At 36.6% G+C, this 26,010-nt stretch overlaps 1 protein-coding gene across 3 annotated transcripts in view; it reads left to right on the forward strand.

Annotated features, from left to right (window-relative positions):
- The window catches only part of BMP2K (BMP2 inducible kinase), a 64,887-nt gene that overhangs the window by 25,932 nt on the left and 12,945 nt on the right, over positions 1-26,010 (forward strand). For all 3 annotated transcript variants that reach the window (XR_003398309.1, XM_026847768.1, XM_026847767.1), the window contains exons 3-15: positions 921-1,026; positions 1,674-1,816; positions 2,113-2,234; positions 3,250-3,331; positions 3,986-4,118; positions 6,621-6,724; positions 8,854-8,933; positions 10,568-10,728; positions 12,062-12,240; positions 13,245-13,340; positions 14,062-14,249; positions 16,298-16,455; positions 22,397-22,510. Coding sequence is in view for 2 of the 3 variants with exons in the window: in XM_026847768.1 (XP_026703569.1) it covers positions 921-1,026; positions 1,674-1,816; positions 2,113-2,234; positions 3,250-3,331; positions 3,986-4,118; positions 6,621-6,724; positions 8,854-8,933; positions 10,568-10,728; positions 12,062-12,240; positions 13,245-13,340; positions 14,062-14,249; positions 16,298-16,455; positions 22,397-22,510 (1,666 nt within the window). In the remaining variant the exon portion in view is untranslated. The remainder of the gene's footprint in view (positions 1-920; positions 1,027-1,673; positions 1,817-2,112; positions 2,235-3,249; positions 3,332-3,985; positions 4,119-6,620; positions 6,725-8,853; positions 8,934-10,567; positions 10,729-12,061; positions 12,241-13,244; positions 13,341-14,061; positions 14,250-16,297; positions 16,456-22,396; positions 22,511-26,010) is intronic.

The raw sequence follows: 26,010 nt of genomic DNA on the forward strand, positions 1-26,010 counted from the left end.
ATAGTTTCTGTTGTTTTTCAGCAGATGACTGGCAAGTAAGGGGAAAGTAGAAGGTTTCATCAGACACACTTGGGTTTATGATTACTTGACAGGTTAAAAAAAAAATTAAAATAAACAAACCAAAACAAAAAAACCCCAGTTGCTGATTAGGCAAGAGAAAATGTGTTGTATTGCCTTCCAGCAGATAGCAGACTATTTATTTCCATACACTTCTATCTTACATGTGTTCTAATCATAGCAGAACCTATTTAATTATCTGATATGAAGCACTTCTATGTTAGGATTAAGTTATTTTATAGGCAGAAACTGTAGTACAGATGACAACACTTGTATAGTTGTCATGTGAAATAAGCATTGCTTAATTCTATATATAAAATGGCTCTTGGAAGTTGTTTGGTTTTTTTGTGTGGTGTTTGGTTTTTTTTTTCCTTTGGGGACACCTTCAGTTGCTCTTCTGTTAAAACTTTTAATAGTTCAGACTACAGAAGTTGTGGCTTTTTTCCAGATATCTTTTTTAATAACTGATAGATGGATTTTCAATTTAGCTTAGGATGGGCATGAGTAGCTCGATCCTTCTGTATCTGTTGCACATAAAGGCTATAGCTATTACTGCTTCAAAACATTGTTTTAGAATGCAGCAATTCATGTTTGTTTGCACTGTCCAACAAGAAACACGTAAATGTTGTTTTTGTTTTTTTTTTTTCTGAATAGTAATTGCATTCTGTTTGATATGTAGCAGTCACTCTAGCATTGCTGACAGGAAGAAGCTTATATTCAGTGATTGCAGTTCCTTTCTCAAGAGTAGTGGATGTGGGACAGAGGCTAACTTGAAATCTTAAATGCTTGTCTGAAAACTTGTACTATCTTATCTTTGTTTACATATTTCTTTGCTGAAATGCAGTGTGCATTTTCTTTTTCAGAAAGAGTTATCTGGGCACAAGAATATTGTGAGCTATTTGGATTGTGCTGTTAACACTATAAGTGATAACGTTTGGGAGGTACTCATTCTCATGGAGTACTGTCGAGGTAAGAGACATGTCTTAGATTTTTGGAGTAAATGCAGGGAAAATGTTTTTGCTTATCGCCTGGGATTTTTAGTTAGAATTGTTCACTTAAAATAAAAGGTTAATATATATATATAATCTCACAGCTGGAATCTAATTAGCTCTTTGCTTTTCTGTTTGTGTTTGCTACTTCGGCACTGAGCTGTTGAACACTGAGAAAATGTAAAAAAAGTTTCACATGGCTTTAATTAAATATGATTAGAAATGAGGAAATTGTATAAGTATAAAGTGAAAGTGTTTTGCTCTTTGTGCTAATCGACATGTAGCTGGAACGTAATTAAATAGGAAAGATTGGCAAATTTTTCACTGCTATTCTCCTTCTGCTATTTTTGTGTTAGATGTTTGTGACAATTTGTCCCGAACAGGTTTCAGTCATAGGGACTTTTTTTCCCCTCACTTGAGACAATAATTTTTCTATGTAGGATGATACAAGAGTGCACATTTGGAAAAACATTTATTTATTTAAATAAAAACACATATTTATTTAAATACAGCAACTGTGGAAGACTTCCTTGTGTCTTATTTGTGGACTTTGTGCATATCAGTAAGTCTCTGTACATGATAAGAATTACTAAAAAAGACAATTAAATAATTACCTTGTTCCTTTAGCTGGGCAAGTTGTGAATCAAATGAATCAGCGTCTGCAGACAGGCTTTACTGAGTCAGAAGTAATGAGAATATTTTGTGATACCTGTGAAGCTGTTGCCCGGTTGCATCAGTGCAAAACACCTATAGTTCACCGGGATCTAAAGGTATGAATTTCATAAAAAGGAACATCTAGGTTAAAATCAATGGCCTACTTAAAAAGGACTGAGAATATAGGAGGTATTTCACTGACTGACTTCTAATTAGGGGGGCACTTGCTGTTGGTGGAGCTGTAAACAGAGAAACTAAACTGTAAGACATCACTTACTGCTAATGCCAACTCTATTAATTGATTTTTCAGAAAACTTTCCTGTTTGTGTGTGAGAATGGGTAGTAACAGTTCACTTGGAAATAAATGTAATTATTTTCATCTAATGTTTCTGTGTGTTGATTTCCTTTCAAGGTGGAGAACATATTGTTAAACGATAATGGGAACTATGTTCTCTGTGATTTTGGCAGTGCTACCAACAAATATCTGAATCCTCAAAAAGATGGTGTTAATGTGGTTGAAGAAGAAATTAAAAAGTAAGTTCAGTTTTAAGTGGCGATGGTAAACAATGATTGTGCTGCTAGGAAACTCTCAAGTATTATTGTGCAGTGTACGTGTATCTTGTATTAATATGAATTTAAATTAATGATTGACTTTGAACTAATGTTGACATAAATATAGTAAAACAGTGGAAATATTTGGTAAAGTAGATTTTCTTCCATTTATTCACAAATTGTTTTTGTAAAACCGAGACTCTTCAGAATAGAACTGTTGGAAAAAAGCATGCTGTTTTGAAAATCAGTTGTTGAACATATGTATGGCTACTGGCCATTTCAGAAGTTTCATATTTTGAGTTTGTTTTATTTTAATACAACTAATGGTATGAGAGAGAAAGAACTGATGTAAGTAAGTGCTGAAGTGGGTTTACATAGAATCTTACTTATAGAGTAAGGTTCATGTTCATTATCCTAAGACTGATAAGAAAAATATTTCAAATTTTATTAGAGGCACACTCCTGAAAATATGTCCTAGTGTGGTTTTGCCCCTTCAGGGTAACTGCTGCATAGGAATAAATACAAACTACTTGTTAACAAGTTTTAAAATGATATGGGTTTTTTTTCCAGCTCTGACAGATATTTTAACTATCAGTGTAGTAATTATTTAAGATGTTAGTTTTTTGAAGTCTATTTTCTGTATGCTTCAGGATGTGATAATGGATACCCCTGCAGGACTCTTATATTTCATCTTTCAAATAATGGGTTATTGCACTATTTAAGCCAAGTGACTTGCAAAAGACATGTGCTGGGGAAATAAATATTAGCTAAAATTTGCTTTTAACGTTATTAATGTGTATGATAATTTTTGGTGGCTACTCCAGATACTCTGTGATGCTGCAAATGCAATAAATGGCTTGCATTGCTTAAGACAATTCCAAGTGCGTATCTCAAACTTGGGTGTGAATGGTGTATGTATGGCAGATGCAGGGAAACACACTTTCAGTTCTGGGGCACACTTTTCATCTCTTGTCCTATTCTAATTATATACTGCTAGGTATACGACGCTATCATACAGAGCTCCTGAGATGATTAATCTTTATGGAGGAAAACCAATTACTACCAAGGCAGATATCTGGGTAAGCAAAAAATCAGATACTATGAAATATGAATTAAGGTGGTGGTGGTGGTGGAAGTTAAAAGCATCACTGACTAACTAAAAAAGTAATTCTTTGAAAGTGAAATGTAACATGCAGCTGTACAATACAGAATATGGTACAGGTATCTTTGGTAGTTGTGTCTTCTGTAAATAAAACGAATGCTGTATGTGATGATTGTTTTGAGTTAAGGAGGACATGATTTAGAATTTTCTTCCGTTTTGTCTGCTCAGGTTGCTACTTGATAGTGACCAGTGATTTCTTGTGGAAACCTGTGGGTGGCATGATAAGGAAAGGTATTTTTATTAAGTAGTGTGAAGTAAATAAAGACTAAATTCAGTGGAAACACTAGTGGTATCTCTGAATGATACAACAATGTGAATGCAGCCCTTGGGTATGCTCTAATTTTGGTAGTTCATTGCCTAACATAAGAGTCAGTGGGAAAGAAAGCCTTTTTAGAGCTGCTTTATATATCAACTTGTCACATGAACACAGTGTTTCGTAATGCAACTTCTACATAACAGTGTAAGCATCAGCCGTAGCTAGGATGCAATTTGTTTCTTGTTGGTGCTGCTTTGTTGTATAAAAGGCTTATTCTCATTCCTTTACAGTGCCTGTATTTGGTTTTTTTTGCAGGCACTTGGCTGCTTGCTGTATAAACTTTGTTTCTTCTCACTTCCCTTTGGAGAAAGTCAAGTTGCTATTTGCGATGGAAGCTTTACCATTCCAGACAATTCTCGATACTCCCATAGTATACACTGTTTGATAAGTAAGTATCTGGGCAGCATGGTGATGATTTTGCCTTGTAAATCAAATAAAACACAGAAGATCCTGCTAATGTAGGCGAGTGCTTGGATGGATGGTATAGACTGGCTAGGTTCTTGAGTGAACAGTGGGAGTTGCTCATGGCTACTATCTGTCTTGGAACTCCTGCTCTTATCCTTGAAAGGAGGCTTGCTTATCCATTTGTTCAATGGATGACTGCACCACAGGGTATGGAACTGAGGTGCCAACCCAGAGAGGAATTTCAGAAACCTAGAGGAAACATCTTTGAAATGGTGCTAGAAGTGAGCCAGGTGGAAGAAGTACAGACAAATCTCTCTCCTGAACAGGTGACATGTTAAAATTGGCTGATGTATTCTGGCCATTTAATGGGTTTGGTAACCTTTGAATTGAAATGGAATAAAACACTGGTAAGACTAAATTGTTTAAATTTACTCTTATTTATCTGGATAAAATTGTTCCTCTCAGCTCAGAAAACCTTTGGTGAAGTTAAAAGAACTTTTTGATTTCTTTGAGAGGCTTGGATGATTTTTTTTTTTTCCTTAGGTGATACCCCACAGAGGGGTAAGGGGAAGGAAAGGAATAGTTCTTAATTTATTCATATTTCCTTTTTGCTCTTGTTTATTTTCTATGGAATGTCAGACTGTTAACAGTATTTTCTAAGTTGGGCAGTTGTGCTTAGATGAATTTGAAGTGCAGGTGTAGTGTAGAAACATAAATGTACTGAGATTAGTTGCACTGGGGAGAATTTGATAGTAGTTTTGTGGTTTATAACAGAACAAAAATCAGATCAAGTTTGTGTAACCAAAAGTGCTGGACATGAACTCTGACAAAATTTTGAAAGCACAGAGTATGAAGGAAAATTTTGGAAAACAGCAGGCTGAGGCTAGTGTTTATTGTTATCCAGGTACAAAGATACAGGATCTAATATTTACAGTAATAATGAGCATTTTCACTTGTCTTAGTTTTCAATTTTGAGCAGGTTAACTTGACAGAGTATGACTGACAGAATATGAAAAATTCAGAACACTTGAATAGGAGCTTATATAATTTAAGTTGACCACATAGTTTATGCTGTTGTTTGGATTTGGTATTTCCTATTATACCACTTTTTTGAGCACACATTCATAACTGAGAAATAGCAGTTACCATGGTAAGCGTTTACCTTCTGCACATACTTAAGTGCCAAAATGAGATTAATTTTGAAGTGATTAAATACTTTTCTCTGTGTCACAGTGCTACTTTTAGAAGAGTACAGGTTTTAATCCTGTCTCCTTATAAGTATGAATGCTGATTTATTAAGATTCAATGAACTGCTGTGCCAAGATGAGCAATACTGGCATGGAATATGTGTGGGTGGGGAAGAATTTCATAATGTAAAGTTCCCTTCTTTCCATTTGGAATGGAAGCCAAAAAAAGCTGCAGCTGGTCATAAAAGGTATTTCAGGGACTTCTGGCTTTGTCTCAGCTCTTTCACAAGGTGGGGGGTGGGGAGTGACAAGCTGAACATTCTCCACTTCATAAATCTAACATTTCAGAATCAAGTGGCAGAGAGTTGTCAATTCATATATATTCTGTTTCCACTCAATGGTGCTGTCACTGCAAGCTTATATCTGCTCTGTTTTGTAAAACCCATTAAAAATAAAACATGCTATGAATTACATTGGCCATGAAATAATGCCTTTGAGTAAAATTCTGAGATCTATCTAAAATTTTATTTGTTTTTAAAAAATATTTCTTTTTACAAAACTTTAGTTTAAGGTTGGCTGAACTACTGGACAGTTTTGGAAATGTAGTGCAATTTTTTCATCAAAACCAAGAACTTAAGGAAATTTAAGTAGCTGAACATATTTTTGGAGGCGTGGCTTGTTTAGAAAATATCTTTCACCATTTATTTAGATTCTTCAGTTACTTAAGCAAGGTTTTGGGTTGTCCTCTGTGTCATACTGTAAATAATCTTAAGTTACTTCTGTTTGAAAAATAATTTGGGAAGGTAATGTTTGAAAGGGACATCAGAAATTCTTGTCTTTTATTGTGGGACTATTTTTTTTTTTTTAATATGCAAAAATGTGTATAGCCAACTTAACCTGTAAGCCAAAAGATGTAGAACCATAGCCAGATGCAGTTACATCAATCTGTGAAACTTGTTAGCTACAGTGAATTTTATATTAACTTTAGAAGATTCTAGTAATATACGTTGGTTTTTTGTTGTTTTTGAAGTTATTAATCACTACATAAGTTTAGCTGCCCTTTCCACAACTGTTAAAATATCAAACAGCATACATTTCCTGCAACTGTATTTGACTCTAAAACCAATTTGACTTCACAAAAAGTATTTAAAAAATCCAAACCACCAATATAATAAATTACTCTTTCTGGGGTAAACTCATTTGGCAGAGCTGCTGAATTTCTTCTTGCTGGTGGCATGCTGTCTCAACAGGCTTTTTGATATCCAACAGTGATAATTTGGTCTTATCAATTTCTGCAGGATATATGCTTGAACCAGATCAAGAACAGAGGCCTGATATCTTTCAAGTATCTTCCTTTGCCTTTAAACATGCCAAAAAGGATTGTCCAGTGTCTAATATTAATGTAAGTAGTCTTGAATTTTTTTCCATATTTTTAGTGTATATTGTAGGTAGCATTGAGAGAAAGCTATCAAATCACCTGAGAGATTATATCAATTTCTTAATAAACCTTGCTCATATTTAAAACATAGAGCAGAGTACTCTTTAACCTGCTATTGCATACATGCGCCATTAGCTCTCTAAACAAAGTATTTTTTTTAATTTTGAAGGATTGCTCTATGAATTACATGGATACTGCCGCAATACTTGACTTACGGTTTTAACCATTACTAATCTCTTGTCCAATACAATTAATGTGAAATATACTACAGAACTTAAACTTGTTTGACAATAGAAGGTTTAATGTTGTCACTGTAGTGTGAAGAGCATTTATGTTCTGGATAAACCCTTTTTCTTAATCATCTTTAACAATTATTTTAATCCATTGGAAGGACTACAGTGAACTGGAAGGCAAACAGAATAGTGCCTTGGTTAGCCTGCATTCTTACCCTTACTTTCCGTGCGAGTTTGAACTTCGGTTGAAAGTCTGAACTTTCAAAGATCATCTCATTCACAGATCTGATTATTGTGCAATAGAATTTGGGGGCACATCAATAATGTCCAGTATTTTAAAGTGATTCTCAAGATAAGCATCCGGAAAAATCAGTCTCAAAATTCATTTTGGCACTAATGTCAATTATAATAAACTCTGCCTTCAGAGATGAATAAAGTTAGTGGGATCCCTTTGAATTCCTTTATCATTGATCCTTGTAGAAGGAGGTGCCCAGTAAATGTGAGTGCTGGAAATTTAAGTAAAGCAGAAAACCTTGAAGTACTTGCTATTACTAGGTAAAGGCTAAATTTCAAGTGGTTTGAATGGTTTTGCATTACGCTGTTGTAATGTGTGAATAGGAGGTGCAATAACTGTATTTTCATGCAAAGACTTTATCCTGAAACAGAAGCATAACTTGATGTAACATAATTTGGGAATTTGCTTTGTTACTCATTGGAGGAGTAGTATCATCTTGCTCAGGTGACTTGAAAATGTCTCTGTTACTTGATTGATTTTCTCCCTGCCCCTACAAATAGGAATTGCCTGCTTACTTAGCCTTTGCCCTGAGACAGACATAGAAAAGTAGAAGGACCTGGAGTATTCTTACAAAGTGAAGCTGTTTGGTGTGTATGTGTTTTCCACTGATGTGTTAAAACAGCAGTAAAAGCAACAGTCTGTGCCCTAGTTTCTGTTGATTTCCTTTGGTAGTGCTTGCCCCTCTAGCACCCATGGCTGCCTTCAAAGAAAAGCAGCACAAAAATGTGCACATTGACACCCCTGACCCCTCCCTCTTGAAGTTTCCTGAGAATATAAGAATGACTGTTATAGGTTAGAAGGGAGGCTGGCTCAGTGCAGAATATGGTCTTTGACAGCAGCTTATCTTTTCAAGAGGAAGTTGGAAGTATGCCTGTCTATCTCTAAGTCTTGACTAATTCCAGTACTGATGATAGTCTTCAGAAGCAGTATTTGATAATTGACTTTCTCTACTATCTGTGACTAAATTTAGATTTGTGTTGTTTATGTAAGGAGGCAGTGCATGTGTAATGAGATAATCTACCTTCTCCCTCCCCCAAAACTGCTATTTTCCTTGGTTAAATGTGGTTTAGGTGAAATGTAATTTATTCAGGAATTGGACTGAGATGGGGTTAAGTTGAAGTACCACAGAAGCTTAGATATGGCATGTTTTTCTGGAATTTGTGTTGGGGTGTAAGAGCTGAATGGACAAAAAAACCCTACTGTTGTTCTATCCAAAAGTTAGGCTTTGATTTATTCCTGAACTTGAGGATAAAACAAATATCTGTGCAGTTATGGGAAAACATTTGGAGAAAATGTTTTACTTTATTGTTGATAGTTGGTAGTGTGTGAATGAAGTAGTTGACAAAACAGTCAGACCAGTAATGTTTTTATTTTACTTTTGCTTCAGGTAAAAGAACAGAGAAATACTGTTAAATTGAAATACTTTTAATCTGCAGCAGTATGAGTTCTGCATGAAGCCTTGTAACATGAAAAACTTGAACCCAAGTGTTTGTTTTGAATATGTAATGATTTTTTTTATTTCAGGATTTTGGGTTTTTAATTTATTCAAATTTATTTTTCCCAAGAATTCTCCTATCCCTTCAACTCTTCCTGAACCCATGACAGCTAGTGAGGCAGCTGCTAGAAAAAGCCAAATAAAAGCAAGGTAAGCAGTGAATGTGGCTTTACTTTGTTTTTTTGCTAATATTGTTAAGCTCCATGTTTGTCTAAAACTTGTTTTCTTATGCTTGTTAATAAATGAAAAATTACCTTAATAGCGGAGGTCATTAGAACACATAAACAGCAATTCTGAGAGCTTCAGGTCTCTCTTTGGTTTGCACTCCATTGCCTTTTTTTGTTGTATTGAGAATCCATGGAGGGAAAATGAGAACCTGTTTTGTGGTGGAATAAATAAGTGCTAGCAGTCTGTTTCTCATCTGTCTTACTTTCACTTAGTGTGATAAGTGAATTTTGAAATAAAATATTTCAGTGTTAGGTGAGGATAATATGTACACATAAACTGTTCTTAGGAATTTTATTTAAATATACAAATCAAATTTGATGAAAGTAAATGGATTTTGTTCTTTCAAAACCTCTTGATTTTTATACTAATTTTTTTTACTTGTTTTTATTAACATCAGGATTTCCTATTCATGCTGTTTTACTTCTGCTATGATGTATGGTGTATGCTTAATGTTAGTGCTGAAAGAATCCTTTACGCTTCTATTCTTTGTTTAATGGAAGTTGTTTGGGTTTTGAATCTACCAATGTGTGTGACTTAGGTACTTTTATATTTAGCTGTAACTATGAGTTCTATTTCAACTCTGACTTCCTTAGCCTATTGTGAATGAGAAGCAAATGAATGGGCTCATCCAAGCTGCATTTGAGCTATGTAGATATGTACATACCATTCTAAGGTAATGTCATGGCCTGGACGTGGTTGGTTTTGCTGGCTCTGCTGTCAGTTGGTAATGTACAGCAGGTGTAGAGTTTCTATGGAATAATCTTTTAAACTCCAATGAAATCTAGTGCCAAGCAAGGTTCATAGTTCTTCCTAAATAATATTTTCCCGATGGCTGTGAATTACAGCAGGTTAAGGCAGATGGTGGCTTAATATGGTAGGAATTAATATGGGGTGTTACATACTGATGGCTCAGATCGTGAATTAGTGTTTTTAAGCAGTTGGACAGTTTTAAAAAAATGTGTATACTGTAACCTGATAATGGCATTAAAGCTCTCAAGTACAAATACTTCAGTTTTGAACATCTTTATTAACCCAGCAGACTATTATATAGCTCTGAAGTACTTCAGGAAAGATGCAAATCTTTTGAGCAGTTTATAGGTGTTATAACTGCTAGAGGCTAAAATCTCTAACAAAAGGTAGAAATGAGTAGACTTAACTGTTTTTTCATAATCTTATTTCCTTTTTAAGTATGAACAGTTATCATACCTCTGGTCATGGGATTGCTGACTCAAGTGCTAGACATAACTTTCACTCACTAGTGTGAAGCGAGGAAAGCTTTTACAGAGAGATTTTGTGTAGTTCCGTGGTCTCTTTGGGAATAAGACTATTGCACAGCTCCTTCTTGATGGTGTTCTGCAGCAGTTGTATATGCTATGGCTGCGATGAGTGGGGAGTGGAATTTAGGAAGTAAATTTTAAGGTATTACAATCCAATTCAGAAGTAGAGCAGCCCGTGGTTAAGACATAATTGAGCTATTAAGAGATATACTGTGTCTAATTTGAAGAAGAAAGTATTTTTTTAACATGACTCTTCTGTGGGAATGCTTGCCATTTCAGAATAACAGATACTGTTGGACCAACAGAAACCTCAATTGCACCACGACAAAGACCAAAGGCCAATTCAAGTACTGCCACTTCTAGTGTGCTGACGATCCAGAGCTCAGCAACTCCAGTCAAAGTACAAGTCCCTGGTGAATTTGGTAATCGTGGGCAAAAAGGTAACTTAACAAAGTCTATGGATAGATCAAAATAAATTAAGAATTAATATTGTCTGTCTCTTCCTTCTTGCTCTAGTAGGGATAACATTTAAGACTCAAATTAATCTTTTTTTTATATGCTAAAACACAAATCTTCATCCTTTCTGAAGCATTCTAAATGTACAAATAAGTTTGACCAGATGCCACAAAACCTAAATGCAATTTGCTGAGAAGTGAAGGTATTTTTGGTGCTTAACATTGATTTTGCATGAACTTCCCACTGCAGGTTGTGAGAGAAGCTCATGCTCAGTTATGACTTTCAAATAATTCATGAAAAATACTTTCTTCTGTTACAAACTGCTCTCATGGTGTAGTAGGAGAAATATTTTCCCTGTGCCTCAATAAGTCATGAGATATCAACAGTATGTTGGTATTATTTGTAGGTTGGAACCAGGCAAAAAGTTAACTTTTCTAATGACTGACTGATGCATTTCACATTGAACTGTGGGTGCAGTAGAGGGGTAACAGGAGTAATTGAGGGAGGCTCAATCGAGTGAAATGGGATTTAAATAAATCCTTTGAGATTTTCTTCATCTCCTTGAAAAAAGAGTTATGGCTCCAATAAATATTCACTTAAATAGTTTTCATTTACATCTCCAGTACTTTCTTAGTTGAACTGTGTGATGTTACAGTACAGGAAGAGTAGCTTCAGGGATGGTGTTGGGAAAGCCTCCAATCAAAATGTTTGTGTCCCAGGTGTAAACAACTTTTACTAGGTAGGATCCAGATAACATCCAACTTGGAAAGCTTTTCCTGTTATGACAAGTAACAGATCATTCCTGGGCACTTCAGAATATAAATACAGCATGCAAGAGAGATTGATTTATGTTAGTACTGCTTACTTAAAAGGCTGCAAAAACAATTGGATGGCAAAATCAATCAGGTGTTCTGTTTAGGGAATTTGACAAGTGAGCTAATAGTTCCCTTAAAAAAAAAAAAACAACCCTCAAAACATTGAACGTGTTGTATGCATAGAAAACTGTATGTATGTTTGAGACAGTAGAAGGTACAACTTACACTTAAGTAAAGCAGAAATCTTGAACCCAGCTTCCTCTCTTGTGAGACTAAATGAAGCTTCCCACATCTTGTAAGTAGAAATTGTGCCTTGACAGGCATGTAAGTATTTTTGGAGAAGAGAACTTAGCATCTACCAGCTCTACTAGTTGTCAGACTGGGAAGGGAAGTTAATAAACTGTTTCACCTTGAAGTGTTAAATGAAGAGGTTAACTGCCAGGGAGGGCTCTAGCTAAACTTTAGAGATCAGTATATACATGGTGTTGTCTGACTCTTACAGGAGCCATGCGCCCAGGGAATGGGCCAGAAATGTTACAGTCCCAAGGGACCAACCAGCATCCCCCACAGCAGAACAGAGTTCTGCAGCAGCTGCAGCAAGGGGACTGGAGACTACAGCAGCTACACCATTTGCATCACCAGCAGCAGCAACCTACAGTTCAGGATGCTTACATTCAGCAGGTACAAGTTGAATCTGTTAGAAACCTAAGAAACACATGTTATGCCTATTAATAACACTTGGAATTATGTCCTAATTAAACATTTCTGCTGTTATGGCCTGTGTTTTTTCCTGCTAGGATAAAGGGATCATGGCTCCTGCAACTTCTTTTAAACTTTGATTTGTCTCTTCATAGGCACTGTAATGCTTACCCTAGAAAGCTGCATTCTTTGTGCTATCTTGTTTTTTCAGTTTGACTGTGAATCCCAGTTTGCTTTGAATCACCAACATGTGGCCCAAACAAAGGGTTTTTGTGTAAATGTGCTTAAGATGAATGTTAGGAGTTATCTAGGTGATGATGCTATGCTTGCAGTAGATGGTTGTATCTCCACCATCTGAGTAGGATTTTTTGCTGGTTTTGCTTTCTTTGATTTTTCTTGGTCAGCAAAGAGCTTCATTTTTGTAATTGTTTTGTCCACCCAGATTTTTCGTGGATGACTTGTATTCTAACACTGTTCAGCTTGCATACTGTCAAGTATAATCACTTAAGTTGTGTAGCATGAAGAACTATAAACATAATGGGAGAGCAGCTAGGTCAGACAAGAATGTTCAGATCCTGTCCAAGGCACCTATTGCTATCCTCTTTTATTCCCATTTTGAGATGTGGTTTTTTTTTTTAAAGCACAGCTGAATTATTTTCCAAAGTGGCTCAGCACTGGTGAAAACTACAGAAGTTGGGATGTTAATTGGCCAGGCTCAGAAAAGGCAGTGCTGAGTATATAGTTTAATTTTTTTGTTAAACAGGCTGGTATTAATTGGGGGGAAAAATGGAAAAGCTTCTAAACACAGAGTCATTAAAATGCTGTGACTGAACTGCAAGGTGATTCTTGGTTATGTGATGTCTTAAGTGAAAAATGCTGTTGAGTCACAGAAGTCATATTTTAATTGAAGCTGCTTCTAAATATCTGGATATTCCTAAAGGGGAGATCACGACTTCTTAAAGCTATTTTCTTCTTTTCAACTATAGTATCAACAAGCAATGCACCAGCAGATGGTCCAACAGCAGCTGTTGATGCAGTCTGTGTACCAGCAGCAACCTTCCCAATCTCAGTATCCTGCTATGGTATGTCAAGAATGGAACGTAGACAGTACAATCTTAAAATACGTGTTGTGTTTGTAAGTCTGCTATGAAGATGCAATAAGAGGAGTTTGTGAGTAGGTGTAATGAGCTGTAGATATGGTAAATAGCATGGAGTTCAGCATCTAAAATGATACTCAGTTGGGGAAAAAAAAGTTAACCCAATCTTGGTTGCAGAAGCTTATCTGAACTTCTGTATTAACTGGATGGGATATATTCTAAACTTCATTAAGTAGGTATATAGTAATTTGAAACATACTTGGTGCTTAAGGCTTCCAAGCGACCACAGCAACAAATGTATGTTAGACTATTAAGTGATACAAGGCATTGTGACTTGAAATTCCTACTTTAAAAGCAAGAAGGCAAACTGCATAATCTGTTTTTTCAAAAGTCAGGAGCAATTACGAAATTTTCGTATTAATAATTAAGAATAAGGTATGATGAAAACTAACTTTTTAGTGCTGCAGTAGCATATGCTCAGTTTGTAGTAATTACAAAAAATCTAAGGGATAATGTATTGGAAGAGAAAAATTGTATTACTGACCTGTTAGGGCAGGTCTGGCTTCTTGCTTCTGCTGAAGCTACCAAGTTTTTCTGGAGTGTGGTGGTGGTTAGTGTGTTTGACTGTAAGACTGGTATTGTTACTTAGCAGAAAAGATTAATGCTGACCCGGGTGACTTGGTAACATGATCATTATCTATCTTAGGTGCAGCAATATCAGCATGCTCTCCTACAGCAGCAGATGCTGGCTCAGCAGCAACAGCGGTCACAACAGGCACAGTCTCCTGAATATATCACTTCTCCACAAGACTTCTCACCAGCCTTAATCTCCTACCCTGGGTCACTTCCAGTGCATGCTGGAACAGTGGCAGATTGTCCCTACCCTGCAAGCAGGCAAGTATTCTGACACAGATGTACCCAAGGGTTACTTAACTGCTTACATTGATAATTGTGATGAGTACTACTGAATCCTTTCCTCAGAAATTAATTGCTTCAGTAGTAAGGTATTAGTTGAAGCAGTTAGATATTTGCTGTTTAGTAGTAAAGTATATTTTAGGAGGAGGGTGAGACACTGACCTTGTTAGCAGATAAGCCTGGTACAACTTGTTAAAGAACCTGCCTTCCTCTTTTTCTTGTTCATGGATTTATTCCAGGAACTGACTTTGCTTAAGATGGTTAGTAACCAGTGTTGAATGAGGTTATGGGCATGTGAAAGTCACCTTAAACACTCTTAAAGAGAGGTCCTATAGTTGGTATTTATTTGCTAGGGCTTCTAACTCTTGTGTCTATTGATCAGAGGTCTGACCTAAGTATGTTATTTGATAGAGTATATACCTCATCAGAGGTATAGTCCCTTTGCAATGGGATGTGGACTTAACCTTGCTTAATAAGGTGTAATCAATAATGACTTTCACAAGAATTCTTGTGAAAAACTGTGTGTGGAATAAAGCCTCTTTCTTTCCTGTTTAAAAACGAAAAAAATCACAGATTTGTCCAGTTTCACTAATGTTAGAAGCTAGGTTATGTATTTTTATAGGTTCCTACTATACTATATTGAAAGATAAGTGCTTTGCAGTTGTCAAAATGCTGAGTCTTTGGTGCAGTCAGTCTTGACATAGGCTTTCAGTTAATAGTGTGGCTACATCTTTCAGGTGCTGCTGTCAGTCTCTTCTAGGTTACAGTGTGGTGAAAGTGTCAAAACCAAAATATTCCTTGCTGTGGGGTGGATTGATATAATATATCACCACGACCAGTTTGGCTTCATCTTGCCAATTAGGTAGTCTAATCCCTAGCAGAGAGTGTCATTCTGGACTTCTGTGCCCATATCTGAGATTTACCAGCTGTACTTCAGGCAGGTCTATTGCCAGAGTACTTCTGTCACAAATAATTTCTAAGGAATCATTCTAGTCTGGAAGTAAATATGTACATTTCCAGTTTCTCTTCTGTGTGTTTGGCTGAAGATTTGGTCCTACTAGTTAGCTTTGAGTCAATGACTCTGAATTAGCAATGATTTGCAATACATGAGATTGATCTTGTAAACAAAAAAATATACTTCTTGTGTACTTAATACTTCTTGTATTAAAGGAGGGGGTGATGAGTTTCTTTTCCCTTGACATATTAAATGCATTGCGTTGTATTGCATGGTGTCGTTCTTTCAGTGGAAAGAGCCTTTGGGATGGTAGCACCCAAGCTTGGTAGGAAGAAATCCCTTCTCCTTTCTCTTGTCTTGAAGAGGTGGTTCCACATGAAGCTGGGCTGCACGTGTGGCCTGCAGAGCCTGGCTGGGCATGGCAAGAGAACCAGTTAGCACACTGTAACTTGCTGATTGCTGCTTTTCTAGTCTGCTTCAGACAAACAGAGAAAGTAGTAGGTGTAATTTGCTAAACTTTCATGAAAGGAAAACCCCATCTGGTCAAAGGTTTATCTGTGTAGATAAGACTAATACAAGCAGAAGCTATTATGTCAACTGGTTCAGTTATTTCTATCAGTTGGATGGATGTAGACCTTAAAGGCACTTAATGTGTCTGCCAAGAAGAAATAATATGAAAATAAAGAGAACTGATGAAAACTTCTAACATACTTAGTAGGGGTTTTTTTTGAGGAAAACAAGTCAGTCTCCTATGGCAATGTAGAAATGACCACAGGTGGAATAGAGTTTTTGCCATTGCATGTCAACTTTGAAGGGTTCTGTGCTTTGGCTACAATTAATAAATTGAATAATGAAACTCCAAGGATTGCATAAAGAAATCATGTGATCAAACCACATATTTCAAGTGATCTGTTTTCCCTTAAGTTAGCTTTCCGATGCTTTTGGGATAAGCTGTTAATGTATGCATGTTACTTGTATGTAGTATTTTGGCCTAATAAAGCCTGTTAAAGATTTTCACCCTGATAAACAATCTTGTAATTTTTCTATTTGCTTCCATGAACTTACTTTACAGGCCACGTATTCTTGATGCTGAAGCAATTGCCAGTTACCCAAAGCAGAGCATTAATAACCCACCTGATATGTCAGGCTGGAACCCATTTGGAGAGGACAATTTTTCCAAGTTGACAGAGGAGGAGCTGCTGGACAGAGAATTTGACCTGCTAAGAACAAGTAAGGGACACTTGAAGGCTTATTTTGCTTCACAGTAAATAAGGGCTCTGTAGTTGCTCAGCAGTTCCAACACCTGTCCTGTCGAAGGGCCATGCAGTCTGTGTACAGAAAATTCTTTCTGAGCATTTGAGGGCAGAGCTGGGCCTGTCTTCTTTCTTTTCCTTTCTCTTTTTGAAAATGTGTGCAATAGGAACTCACTGTCTAAAATTGGTACTTACGGGCTCAAATACTGCAGTAATGGTAATAACTTAGCTCTTAAATACTGCTTGTGTCACCTTGATTGTCAAGAAGCTCTGAATAGCAGAGGTATATTGTCAGATAGGAAGAAAAGTTTGGCTGCTTGCTTTGTTCCTTTACAGCTTTTTTCTTGCACACCAGAGCAGAAGAGTCTGTGGGTCTGATTTGTCCTTTGAAAATGCCTGAAAGAAAACTGATCTATTACATTATGTTAATGTTTTGTAATGTCCTTTCTGATGAGTGGCTACATGTAAGGGCTGCTTTGTTGTTCTGATATGGCAATAGTTGAATAAACTTTTTCCTCTTCAAGTCAGTTATCTCAATGGTTTTTACTTGAAATTACTTCTTCGTCTTAATTGCTTAACACATGCTCATGAGATGATTTTCCTAAAACTGGTTTTGTCAAGATCAGATTTATTAGTGAGACTTGTAAGATATGCAATGTTTAAACCAGATTGTATATGCTTACTTGGCTGAGTATCAGCAAGTTCCTTGCAATTAAAAATGCAGTAAAGTTGAATTTCAAGTAATTAGAAAAAATGCCTTCAGCTAAGTCTTTTTCTTGGATTTCTGTGTCCTCAAACGTAGCTGAACAAGATGTGCGCAGTAACTGATAATCCTTAAGGAAAGTAACTGGTTGGAGGTTTTCTGTGAAACTCCAGTTGATTGTTTTTGCTTGTATCCTGTGTTGACCACATAAGACTCCTACTTTTGAGATGTGGATGTAGCCTGCACACATTTTGGAGTACAATGATTTACTGCTAGCTGAGGAAAAGGGATAAAATAATACCAGCTGAAAAATAAGCATTCTTTCTGAATCCAAGTTTAGAATTTGAGATTATTTAGTAGTAGAATGGAATATCTTTAGGTACGCTGCTTCCAATTGAAGGCTTTAGAAGTCTTCTGAAATAATACACTCTTGAATCTGGAGAATGTTAGCTTTTGAACCAAAAGGTTAGCACATTACCTGTTTCCAGAATCTTTAACTGACTTTTGGACTTCTGACTGTAGTTATGGTAAGTTTTATTGGATTTTTTTTTAATTAAACCACAGGTTTTGAACACATACAAGTATGGAAGATGATATTAACCAAAGGACCTATTTCAAGTGGCTTTACAAAAAAGCTGGAAAATGCTGTACAAGAAATAAGCTTGCCTGGAGTAGCTCAATAGGCTGGTTCTAGCACGCTGGAGAAATAGAAAAATCATAGAATTATTTATGTTGAAAGAAGCTTTAAGATCGAGTCCAACCATTAACTTGTCCGTACCAAGTCCACCAGTAAACCATGTCCCTAAGTGCCAGGTCTACACATCTTTTAAATAGCTCCAGGAATGATGACTCAACCACTTCCTTGAGCAACTTGTTCCAATGCTTGATAGCTCTTTCTGTGAAAATGCTGAATTTCATGCAGACAGACTTAGTGAAGGCCTGAATAACTTGGAGCTAAACGCTGCTAACTGCTGTCTCTAAGTCTCTAGCAGCAGGAACAATTACTGCTATATTCTGTTATCAATTTTTTTATACTATACATGTAAAAATAGTTTTGGGGTTTTTAAAGAATAAATCTACTTAAGCATGTTTTTGGCACATATCTTAGTAAAGATAATTCAGTGCACTGAAGAGCTGGAGGTGATAATAAGCTTCATATGCTGTATCAGAAAGTTAAACGTAATGGCACAGTTTTGCTTGGTAATAACCAGTGAAAGGGGATTTTAGTCACTTGAATACAGAAAACATAATTTAAAAAATTACTAGCTTGACCGATTAGTACACTAGATGGCAGGCTTGCTTATACATAATGAGATGCACCTACAGCTTTTTTAGGCTTTTGACTTAATTTCTGTCAAGAGGTCCAATGGAGGGGGAGCTAGTTTTAATCTCAGCGTATGTGTGTTTCTGCCTACACAAAGATACGTATATCAAAGACTTCAAAAACCTTTCAACTGTTTTTTTTATATTAAGGATGTTGTGCCATAGGTCGTATGATCTTACCTTGCAGTGTTAATGCCTTTACTGGAGTCAAATCAGAAATATTTATACTTAATTTTGTCTACTGTACTTTCTCAAACTTAAGTGGATTAATGAGAAGTTGTGAGATTTATTGTACCATTAAGGTTTATACCTGTAAAATTGTCTTTAACTGTATAATTATTCCTGGAATTTCCTCAGATACATCTTAAGGGTCAAGGCTTAATTCTCTTCAGATGTAGGTTATTTCTTATGAGAGAAAACTGTTTATTACTGAGTAATTTTTGTGCTCAATTTTTGAACTTTCTGTGAATCATTTTGCCATCTAGAGGAAGGAGAATTGAAGATACAGTTTTGATTGTTACATTCTCTGTTACTAAACTGAGTTGCTGTCCTGTACTTTATAACTCATGTACAGTGTTGTGTTTGTCTTTTTGTCAAATAGTGTGGTGCTGAGTAGCATGCAAAACATTGATCCTTTTTTCCATTTCCAAAAGCCTGTTTTGTATTGTTGAGCTGATGCTTTATACATAAATCAAATGTTTTTTTAAAAATCTGTCAGATATTTTAAAAGCTGTTGTGTTCATGACTAATACATGAGTAATTAAATATACACAGCCTTTGTTAGTGGATCAAGATGATGTCATAATTTGTCAGGTTAATATTACTGTTAGATTTCATGCATTTAGTAGCTTAAAGTCATAGTGCATGTAGTGATGGGTATTGCTGTGATGATTAATCGCTTTTCCTTTAAAGAGGAAGCTAACTCATAGAACAGAATAGCTTGTTTACTCTTTGTGAAAGTTTTCATAGCAAAAAGATGACAGATGTGATAAAATGTAATGTGTAACTGGATGAAAATTTCTGAACTGTGAGCACTTTTGTGGAGAACTTGGATAGGGAGTTACAGTATGGAGTTCCTAGTTCTTGTGTACACTGTTTTTCTGTTGTGGCTGTCATCATGGGTGTTAATGCTGGTCCTGAAGCACATGTGATGCAGAGGTTCTGACAACGTTGTCAAGAAATGGATTTCTTACAAAGAACTCCTGTAACCACTTACTCTGTGCAGAACTGGGAGCCAAGATGGGTCTGCTTTCTCACTGGGAAAAATGACCATCACAGCCTTCACACTGAATTGAACAATATTCTTGTTAGGCCCAGAATCATCTCGGTGCTGCAACAGATGCACCTGTGGGTGCAAAGCCTACGAAGCTCTCCATCCATCGCCTTTGCGGCATGTACAGTATGAAGGAACTACCTAGACCACTTGTGCGGGAAAGAGCTGTGGTTCTTTCCAGTCTTGCTTTGTGTACAAGTCCCAAGAGAGCTGTCTCCTGAGGGATCTTGGACCTGTCAATTCGATGGAAAAAGCTGGTTTCCTTGTTTGTAGTTTTAAATAACTGCACTTTTCTATGGAAGGGTCCACTGTACCACGTGGCACGTGATTGTGTCTCTCGCAGTAGTCTGGGCTGCATATTTGTATGATTATTTACTGCTGGTAAAAAACCTTGGAACTTTATTTTAGGAAGTTGAATCTGAAGCACAATAATATCTAATACTAACAGTCCCACTGAATCTATTTCTGCTTGTGTGAAGCTGGAGAAACCATCACTGTCTCTTTTTTTTTTTTCCAAACATTCTCTGATAAAGAGAAGTGGATTGTGTTTCAAGGTGGACAAATTGTGTGCTTCAGAAGACTGGAAAAATGGCTCGTCCTTTTCCAAGAAATAGCCTTAGATTTGCTGAACTGACAAATTTTAAAATTCATTTTCCAGGGAGATGTATCCTGGTACATGTATTCCTAGGTGCCATGGAGGAGTTGAAACCTTGTATTTACTCACTTTCCCTCATTTTTCTTGCATGCTTAGCATTTCAATCCATTTTGTTTTCTGCTATCCCAAGCCCTGCTTCTCAAGTTGGAAGATCTGATCATCATCTAGGGGCTTGAACTTGCATAGTCTTGCAAGCCAGCATTTGCAAGGACTCTCCAAAGGACAGTTCAAGTTGTTGTAACCTGAAAAATTGCTCTAGAGTTTGATTGCTGTGTGGCTGTTGACTGGTTTTCCTCTGGAGGCAAGACACTAGGGATAATAGAACAAAAGCATCCCTCAGTCTGCATTTGTAAAGATGCAAGATGAAGGTCATGTACATTTCTTCGAAGACAAAACTCAAACCACCCCTTCCAAATCAACAAAATAACACCCCTCCCCCAAACAATCAACCCATAACCCTCCTGAAACCAAAACCCAGAACCTGAGGAGAGAAAGCAATATGGATATGACTGGTCAGAAACAGAAATAAGTACTGCTGTTGGATATGATGCTTGGCAGTTGTTTGTCTTCAAGGCTCAAAGCTGATGATATAAAACATACAGCTGCTAGTCTTTTGTTCATCTTCTGTGTGGCTGTGTCACTGTAGGATAATTTTGTTCGGGTTGGTTAGTCTCTGCCTATTTCAATATGTGTATGTTGAGGTAAGAGCAACTACTTAGTCTCCTGTACCAGGAATCCCCAGTTGGGATTATATTTTAAGGGGGGGTTGTCTGTAATAGAACAACTCCCACTTGTACTTCTAAAAGTAGGTAAGTGTCAGACAACTCAAATTATGGACACTTGAATAAGAACAGAACACTTGTCTGTTAAAACTGGCATGTAATTTCAAAACTCTTGGGCTTTGTACACAGTTAATATGCATCTGTCTGAAGTAGATTAGCTTGCTGTCTAGTCCCTGGTGGTTGTTTTAGCAAAGCCTCCTGGCTGCTGCATTGAAGGACTGAATAGAAAACCTGCAGGTAGCTTGGTACGTAATCAGAGCAGAGCTATCTTTACAAATTGTCAAGAAAGTGGTGCTTCAGATTGTTTGGAAGAGCAGCTGCTTGCTGTGGAAAAAGGGGAAAGCAAAATGCTGTGTCTTCTGCACAGAGGATGTAGGATGTTAGCGGCAAGTGGAATGCTTTGTCACCATGGTATTGTTAAGGCTGATAGGCCTTGCTGGGACCCTCCTGAGCTGCAGTGTGGTGGTTAGGCTGGATGGGCTGGATCTCGAGTAGGCAGCTGGTTTAGAATAATAGCTTAGACAGAAAAAATTGTATTTACCATTCCTAGTGCTTTGAATTTGTGGCTGTGTTTAAAAACCTTTTAATGTGTCTTCTGAAAGAAAAAAAGATTCTTTAAAAAAACAGTCTCCTAAGGTTTGAAGACCATACCAAACAGACACTACATTTCTCTATATTACGTGACACTCAAATTTTTATTTTTGAGGTGTTACAGGTTTAATAAAAAGTACTCCTAGCTATTTTGCTGTGATTGTCAACTTTTCTCTTTTTGTGTCAAAGGCTGGGCAAGACTTGGATAAAATGAATGATTTTGTGTTTTGAATAAGCTTAGTAATTCTGACTTCAAAACCTCAAGAGCACAGAGGACAAGTTGTTTCTATTACGGAGTGCATAGGCTGCATATAATAAGCAAGAGTGATCCTCATTTAAAGTATTCCATCATTGCATACATACTGCTTTTGGTGGGACAGGGGTATTAACAATGTGTTTGTGCAAGTGACTTTTCTTGAATGATCAAGGAGTGTGAATTCAGGATATAGGATAACTTTAAAACATCTAAAAATCCCTAATTGAGAGTATATTCCTCCCTCACTCTGTACAGTAGATATCTTTGCATAGGCATAAGACCTGCCATTTTTATTTTATTTTATTTTTTGTTCTGTTTCATTTTGTTTTTTACAGACAGGCTGGTGGACAGGAGGGCATCTTCAGATAAGAATGTGGAGCCCCATTCTGCTCCACAGAAAAATCATCCTGAAGATCCGTTTGGTTCTGTTCCTTTCATTTCTCACGCAGGCAAGTTACATCTGTAACATCACTACCTCATATATATGTATACCTATGTATACATATGTAAATATCTCTCTATGTATCTGTTGAAGTATGTACGTCCAGTTAAATGACCAAAGGAACGATAAAGGTGTTGGCTGCCTCATGACGGTAAATGGGTTAAAGAGATTTGTTAATATGTTGATTACCTCAAATTAAAAAATGCTTCTGCATCCAGTTCCTGGTACTTCGGCAGTGTACAGACTGTGTGGTGTTGGCAGTGCAAATACATTGGACCAGTGCAGTGTGAATCACTTAGGCAGAATCAGAAATGCTTTTGCTAAAGGCAAATTATTTGCTAAGACCAAATTTTGCTACTTCCCTGTAGTCTGCTTCCAACTTATGCTGTTTCTTTAGTTCAGTTGTCCAGCCAAGTTAAGACTGCAAGCTTCTGCTGCTTTTTATGGATAGTTTTGGTGTAAATTGAGTGAAAGCAAACAAAATATCATAGATTATCTGTACATTTGGAGGGGAGGAGGGGATTAATTATTGTGTTTTAGTTTGGCTTTGGCTATTTTTTACCTTGGATAGAAGTAAAAATACCATTGTATGTGAACACTGACCGTGAATGTGAAACTGCATCATCCTGTAACTTAATCAACAGTTTTAATGTTTGCTTGATCAGCACTTTAATTTAGCAAAGTAAAGCCTACCTGATAGTTAAGTGGTAAAAGGAGCTTCAGTTACCTATAGAGCCACACCTACCTAAGTTTTGTTGAGAGTGCTTTTGTGATAAAGGTGCCTTAATATGACTTTTAATAAGTATTCTTATGGAAGTATAAAAGCTCAGATAATGTGCCTTAAAATAAGTCACTTGGGGTCAACCTAAGTTAGCACCTGCGTTTCCTTTTGCTTTCATCTTGCATTCCTGAAGATTGTCTGCTAGGGCTGGTTCATGCACACAAGTGCTCTTGTACTATACTTGGTGAAGAGTGAACAGGATAACACTCTTGTATTCTGCAAGGCAATTTTTAAAAACACCTCTGCATCCATGTCTGCTCCTGCTGTTAGACTTAAATTAATACTGTCTGATCTGTTAGAGTGTTCTCAGTTTTCTCTTTTTGTTCTGCTCATTCAGAAAGGACAAGTTTATCTTCTGTCATCCTGTTAATATTCAATAGTTCAATATAGTGTGAAAGCAATTCTTCAGTGAAGAAATGTTTGCTCCATAGGTGGCAGTTTGGAATGATTTACCCTAGAGTCTTCATTAAAAAGGTTGCTTTGTTTTGTAGGTGAGCCTAAATTCATATACAAAATGAACAGTAATACTTGTATTTAATCTCAGATGGTGACTATCAGGTACTTAGTCTCTTGAGTATTCATACCCGTGTGTCTAAGGATTTTTTTATTTCCTCACCTTATACATCTTAGAAATGTATTTGTTTATGCTGTTTTTCAGATAGTTATAATACAACTTAGATTGTAATTAATGGCCTCATTGTATTATGTGTTTTATTTTTGTTACTTTGAATCCCAGCTTTCATTCTTGAAATACTAAGAAATGTAAAGAACAAGGAGAGATGGCTTATTTAAAAAAAAAAAATCAGTCATGGCTGACCGAGACTGAGAAGTGTTGAGTTGGTTGTGAACTGTTGCCTGTTCCATTGGAAAGAAACAATGTTTTTCAATAGCTTTTGTGTACTGACTCACAACTGGAATTTAAACAAGTGTACATATTGGCTTGATTTAACAAAGGTATTTTTAATTCTGTATGAACAGTAATTTACACTTAGCAAACAAATCTGATATGATAAGTCTTTAAATATGAAAATCTGTCTTTTAAAAGCTGGTTTCTTTTCCCCATGAATTGTTCTTGGAAATGTCTTAAAGTGGTGTAAGACAACTAAGAAAAGAAGAATGGTGTTGACTTAAACATATTTCTAATTGAGAGCTTTCCAAGACAAACTTGACGAATGTCCCTAACTTTTTGATTTACTCTTGTACTTAATATTTCTGTATAATATGTTTTTTTCTGGTTTGTTCCTTGTGATTGTAAAAGATTTAACAGAAGTAAACCACATGTCCACCTTACTCAGGGCATCAGAGAGAAAACAACTGATTAGAAAGGGGAACAGACATTTAATACCGTGAGCGCAGTTCCAGTGTTTGGGTGAGATACTGTCTTGATCTACTTAGAGCAGAAGTTTCACTTCTTATTGTAACATGTTTGCAGTTCAAATATGGAGGGTGTTACCATTATTCACCCAGGTTTCTGACAACAGAATTTTGACTTCTTAAGTTATGATGAGATGAAATGTTGATATTACCAATACAGACTACTTAAAAATGAAAAGTTTTCTTCCTTAAAAAGTGACAGTTCCTACTGAAGATGTGTTCTGTATTATCAGTGTTTGAGCTGGAACTGTGGTCGTTTTCTGCCTCTTTTTTTTTTTTCTCTGTGTAATTCAGGTCTCATATTAGTAAATGTTGTTTTATATGGACTGTAGCTGAGTAGAGTCACCCAGAATATTGCTTTTGGTTCAGAGGCTTAAGTGTTCTCTGATGAAATCAGCACTTGTAAATGTCTAACTAATTTCTATCATCTGATGTGAGATAGTAGCAAGAAGCTGGAGATCATGTATCATCTTTTGACTTGACAACTTAACGTAAAATGCTGGTAGTTCTGCAAAATAAGTGCTATCAGGTACATTTACATGTGTCTGGGAAGGTGATGCAAGGAAGATGCAGAGAATGAAATTTGAAACCTTTTATCGTCGCTGGAAAGGACCATGGGGTGCTGTGAGTTGTGAGCCCTTGGGGTTTTCCTTGTGGAGCTGAGAGTGCATTTCAAGCCACTGCTGCTGCAAGGATCACTGGGAAGGAGAACCTGGAACTGGATGGACTAAGGCTGCTTATCTGTCAGAGCTTCTGTGCTTATTCTTGGGTGGGAATGGAGAGCCAGCACCAACATGTATGTCACTTGACATACTATGCAGAGGGCAAATAGTGGTGTGAAATGAACTAACATATTACTGGGTTCATATAGGTAATAGGAAAACAGTGTAGAAGCACTTAGTGTTACTCACGGTGTATATCCTATTAAAAGTGTTTTCACAAGTACAATATGTAAACTTGCTATACACACTATGCCTAAATGTTTGTGGAAAATAGTAATGGCTTAGAACTTGAGATGGCTGGAAAAGAAAATTGGCTTGATAAATAATTCCAATGCTCCACCTGATAGAAACAAAACTAACATTGGAAACTTTTCATGAAAAAGAAGAAACCATAGTTCAGTAGCCAGTAAATGGGGTATTTAGGACAGGCACCTAAAGTGGCAAACAGATCCTGGTTCTTGAATGCCTGAAACACTGGGTGAGATGGTGACAGTGGAAAAACTGGCTCTTGTGGTCATGGTTTTGGAACAGAAGCTTTGATTCAAGTATGTGTTAACTGGCTTGTGTTGTAACATGCTTTTGTTAACATCAAGTTGAGTGTGTCAGAAACCGACACACATGTTTTCTGCT

Source organism: Athene cunicularia (genome assembly GCF_003259725.1).
Source record: "Athene cunicularia isolate RWA chromosome 4 unlocalized genomic scaffold, athCun1 chr4_part2, whole genome shotgun sequence".
NCBI classification, from domain to species: Eukaryota; Metazoa; Chordata; class Aves; order Strigiformes; family Strigidae; genus Athene; species Athene cunicularia.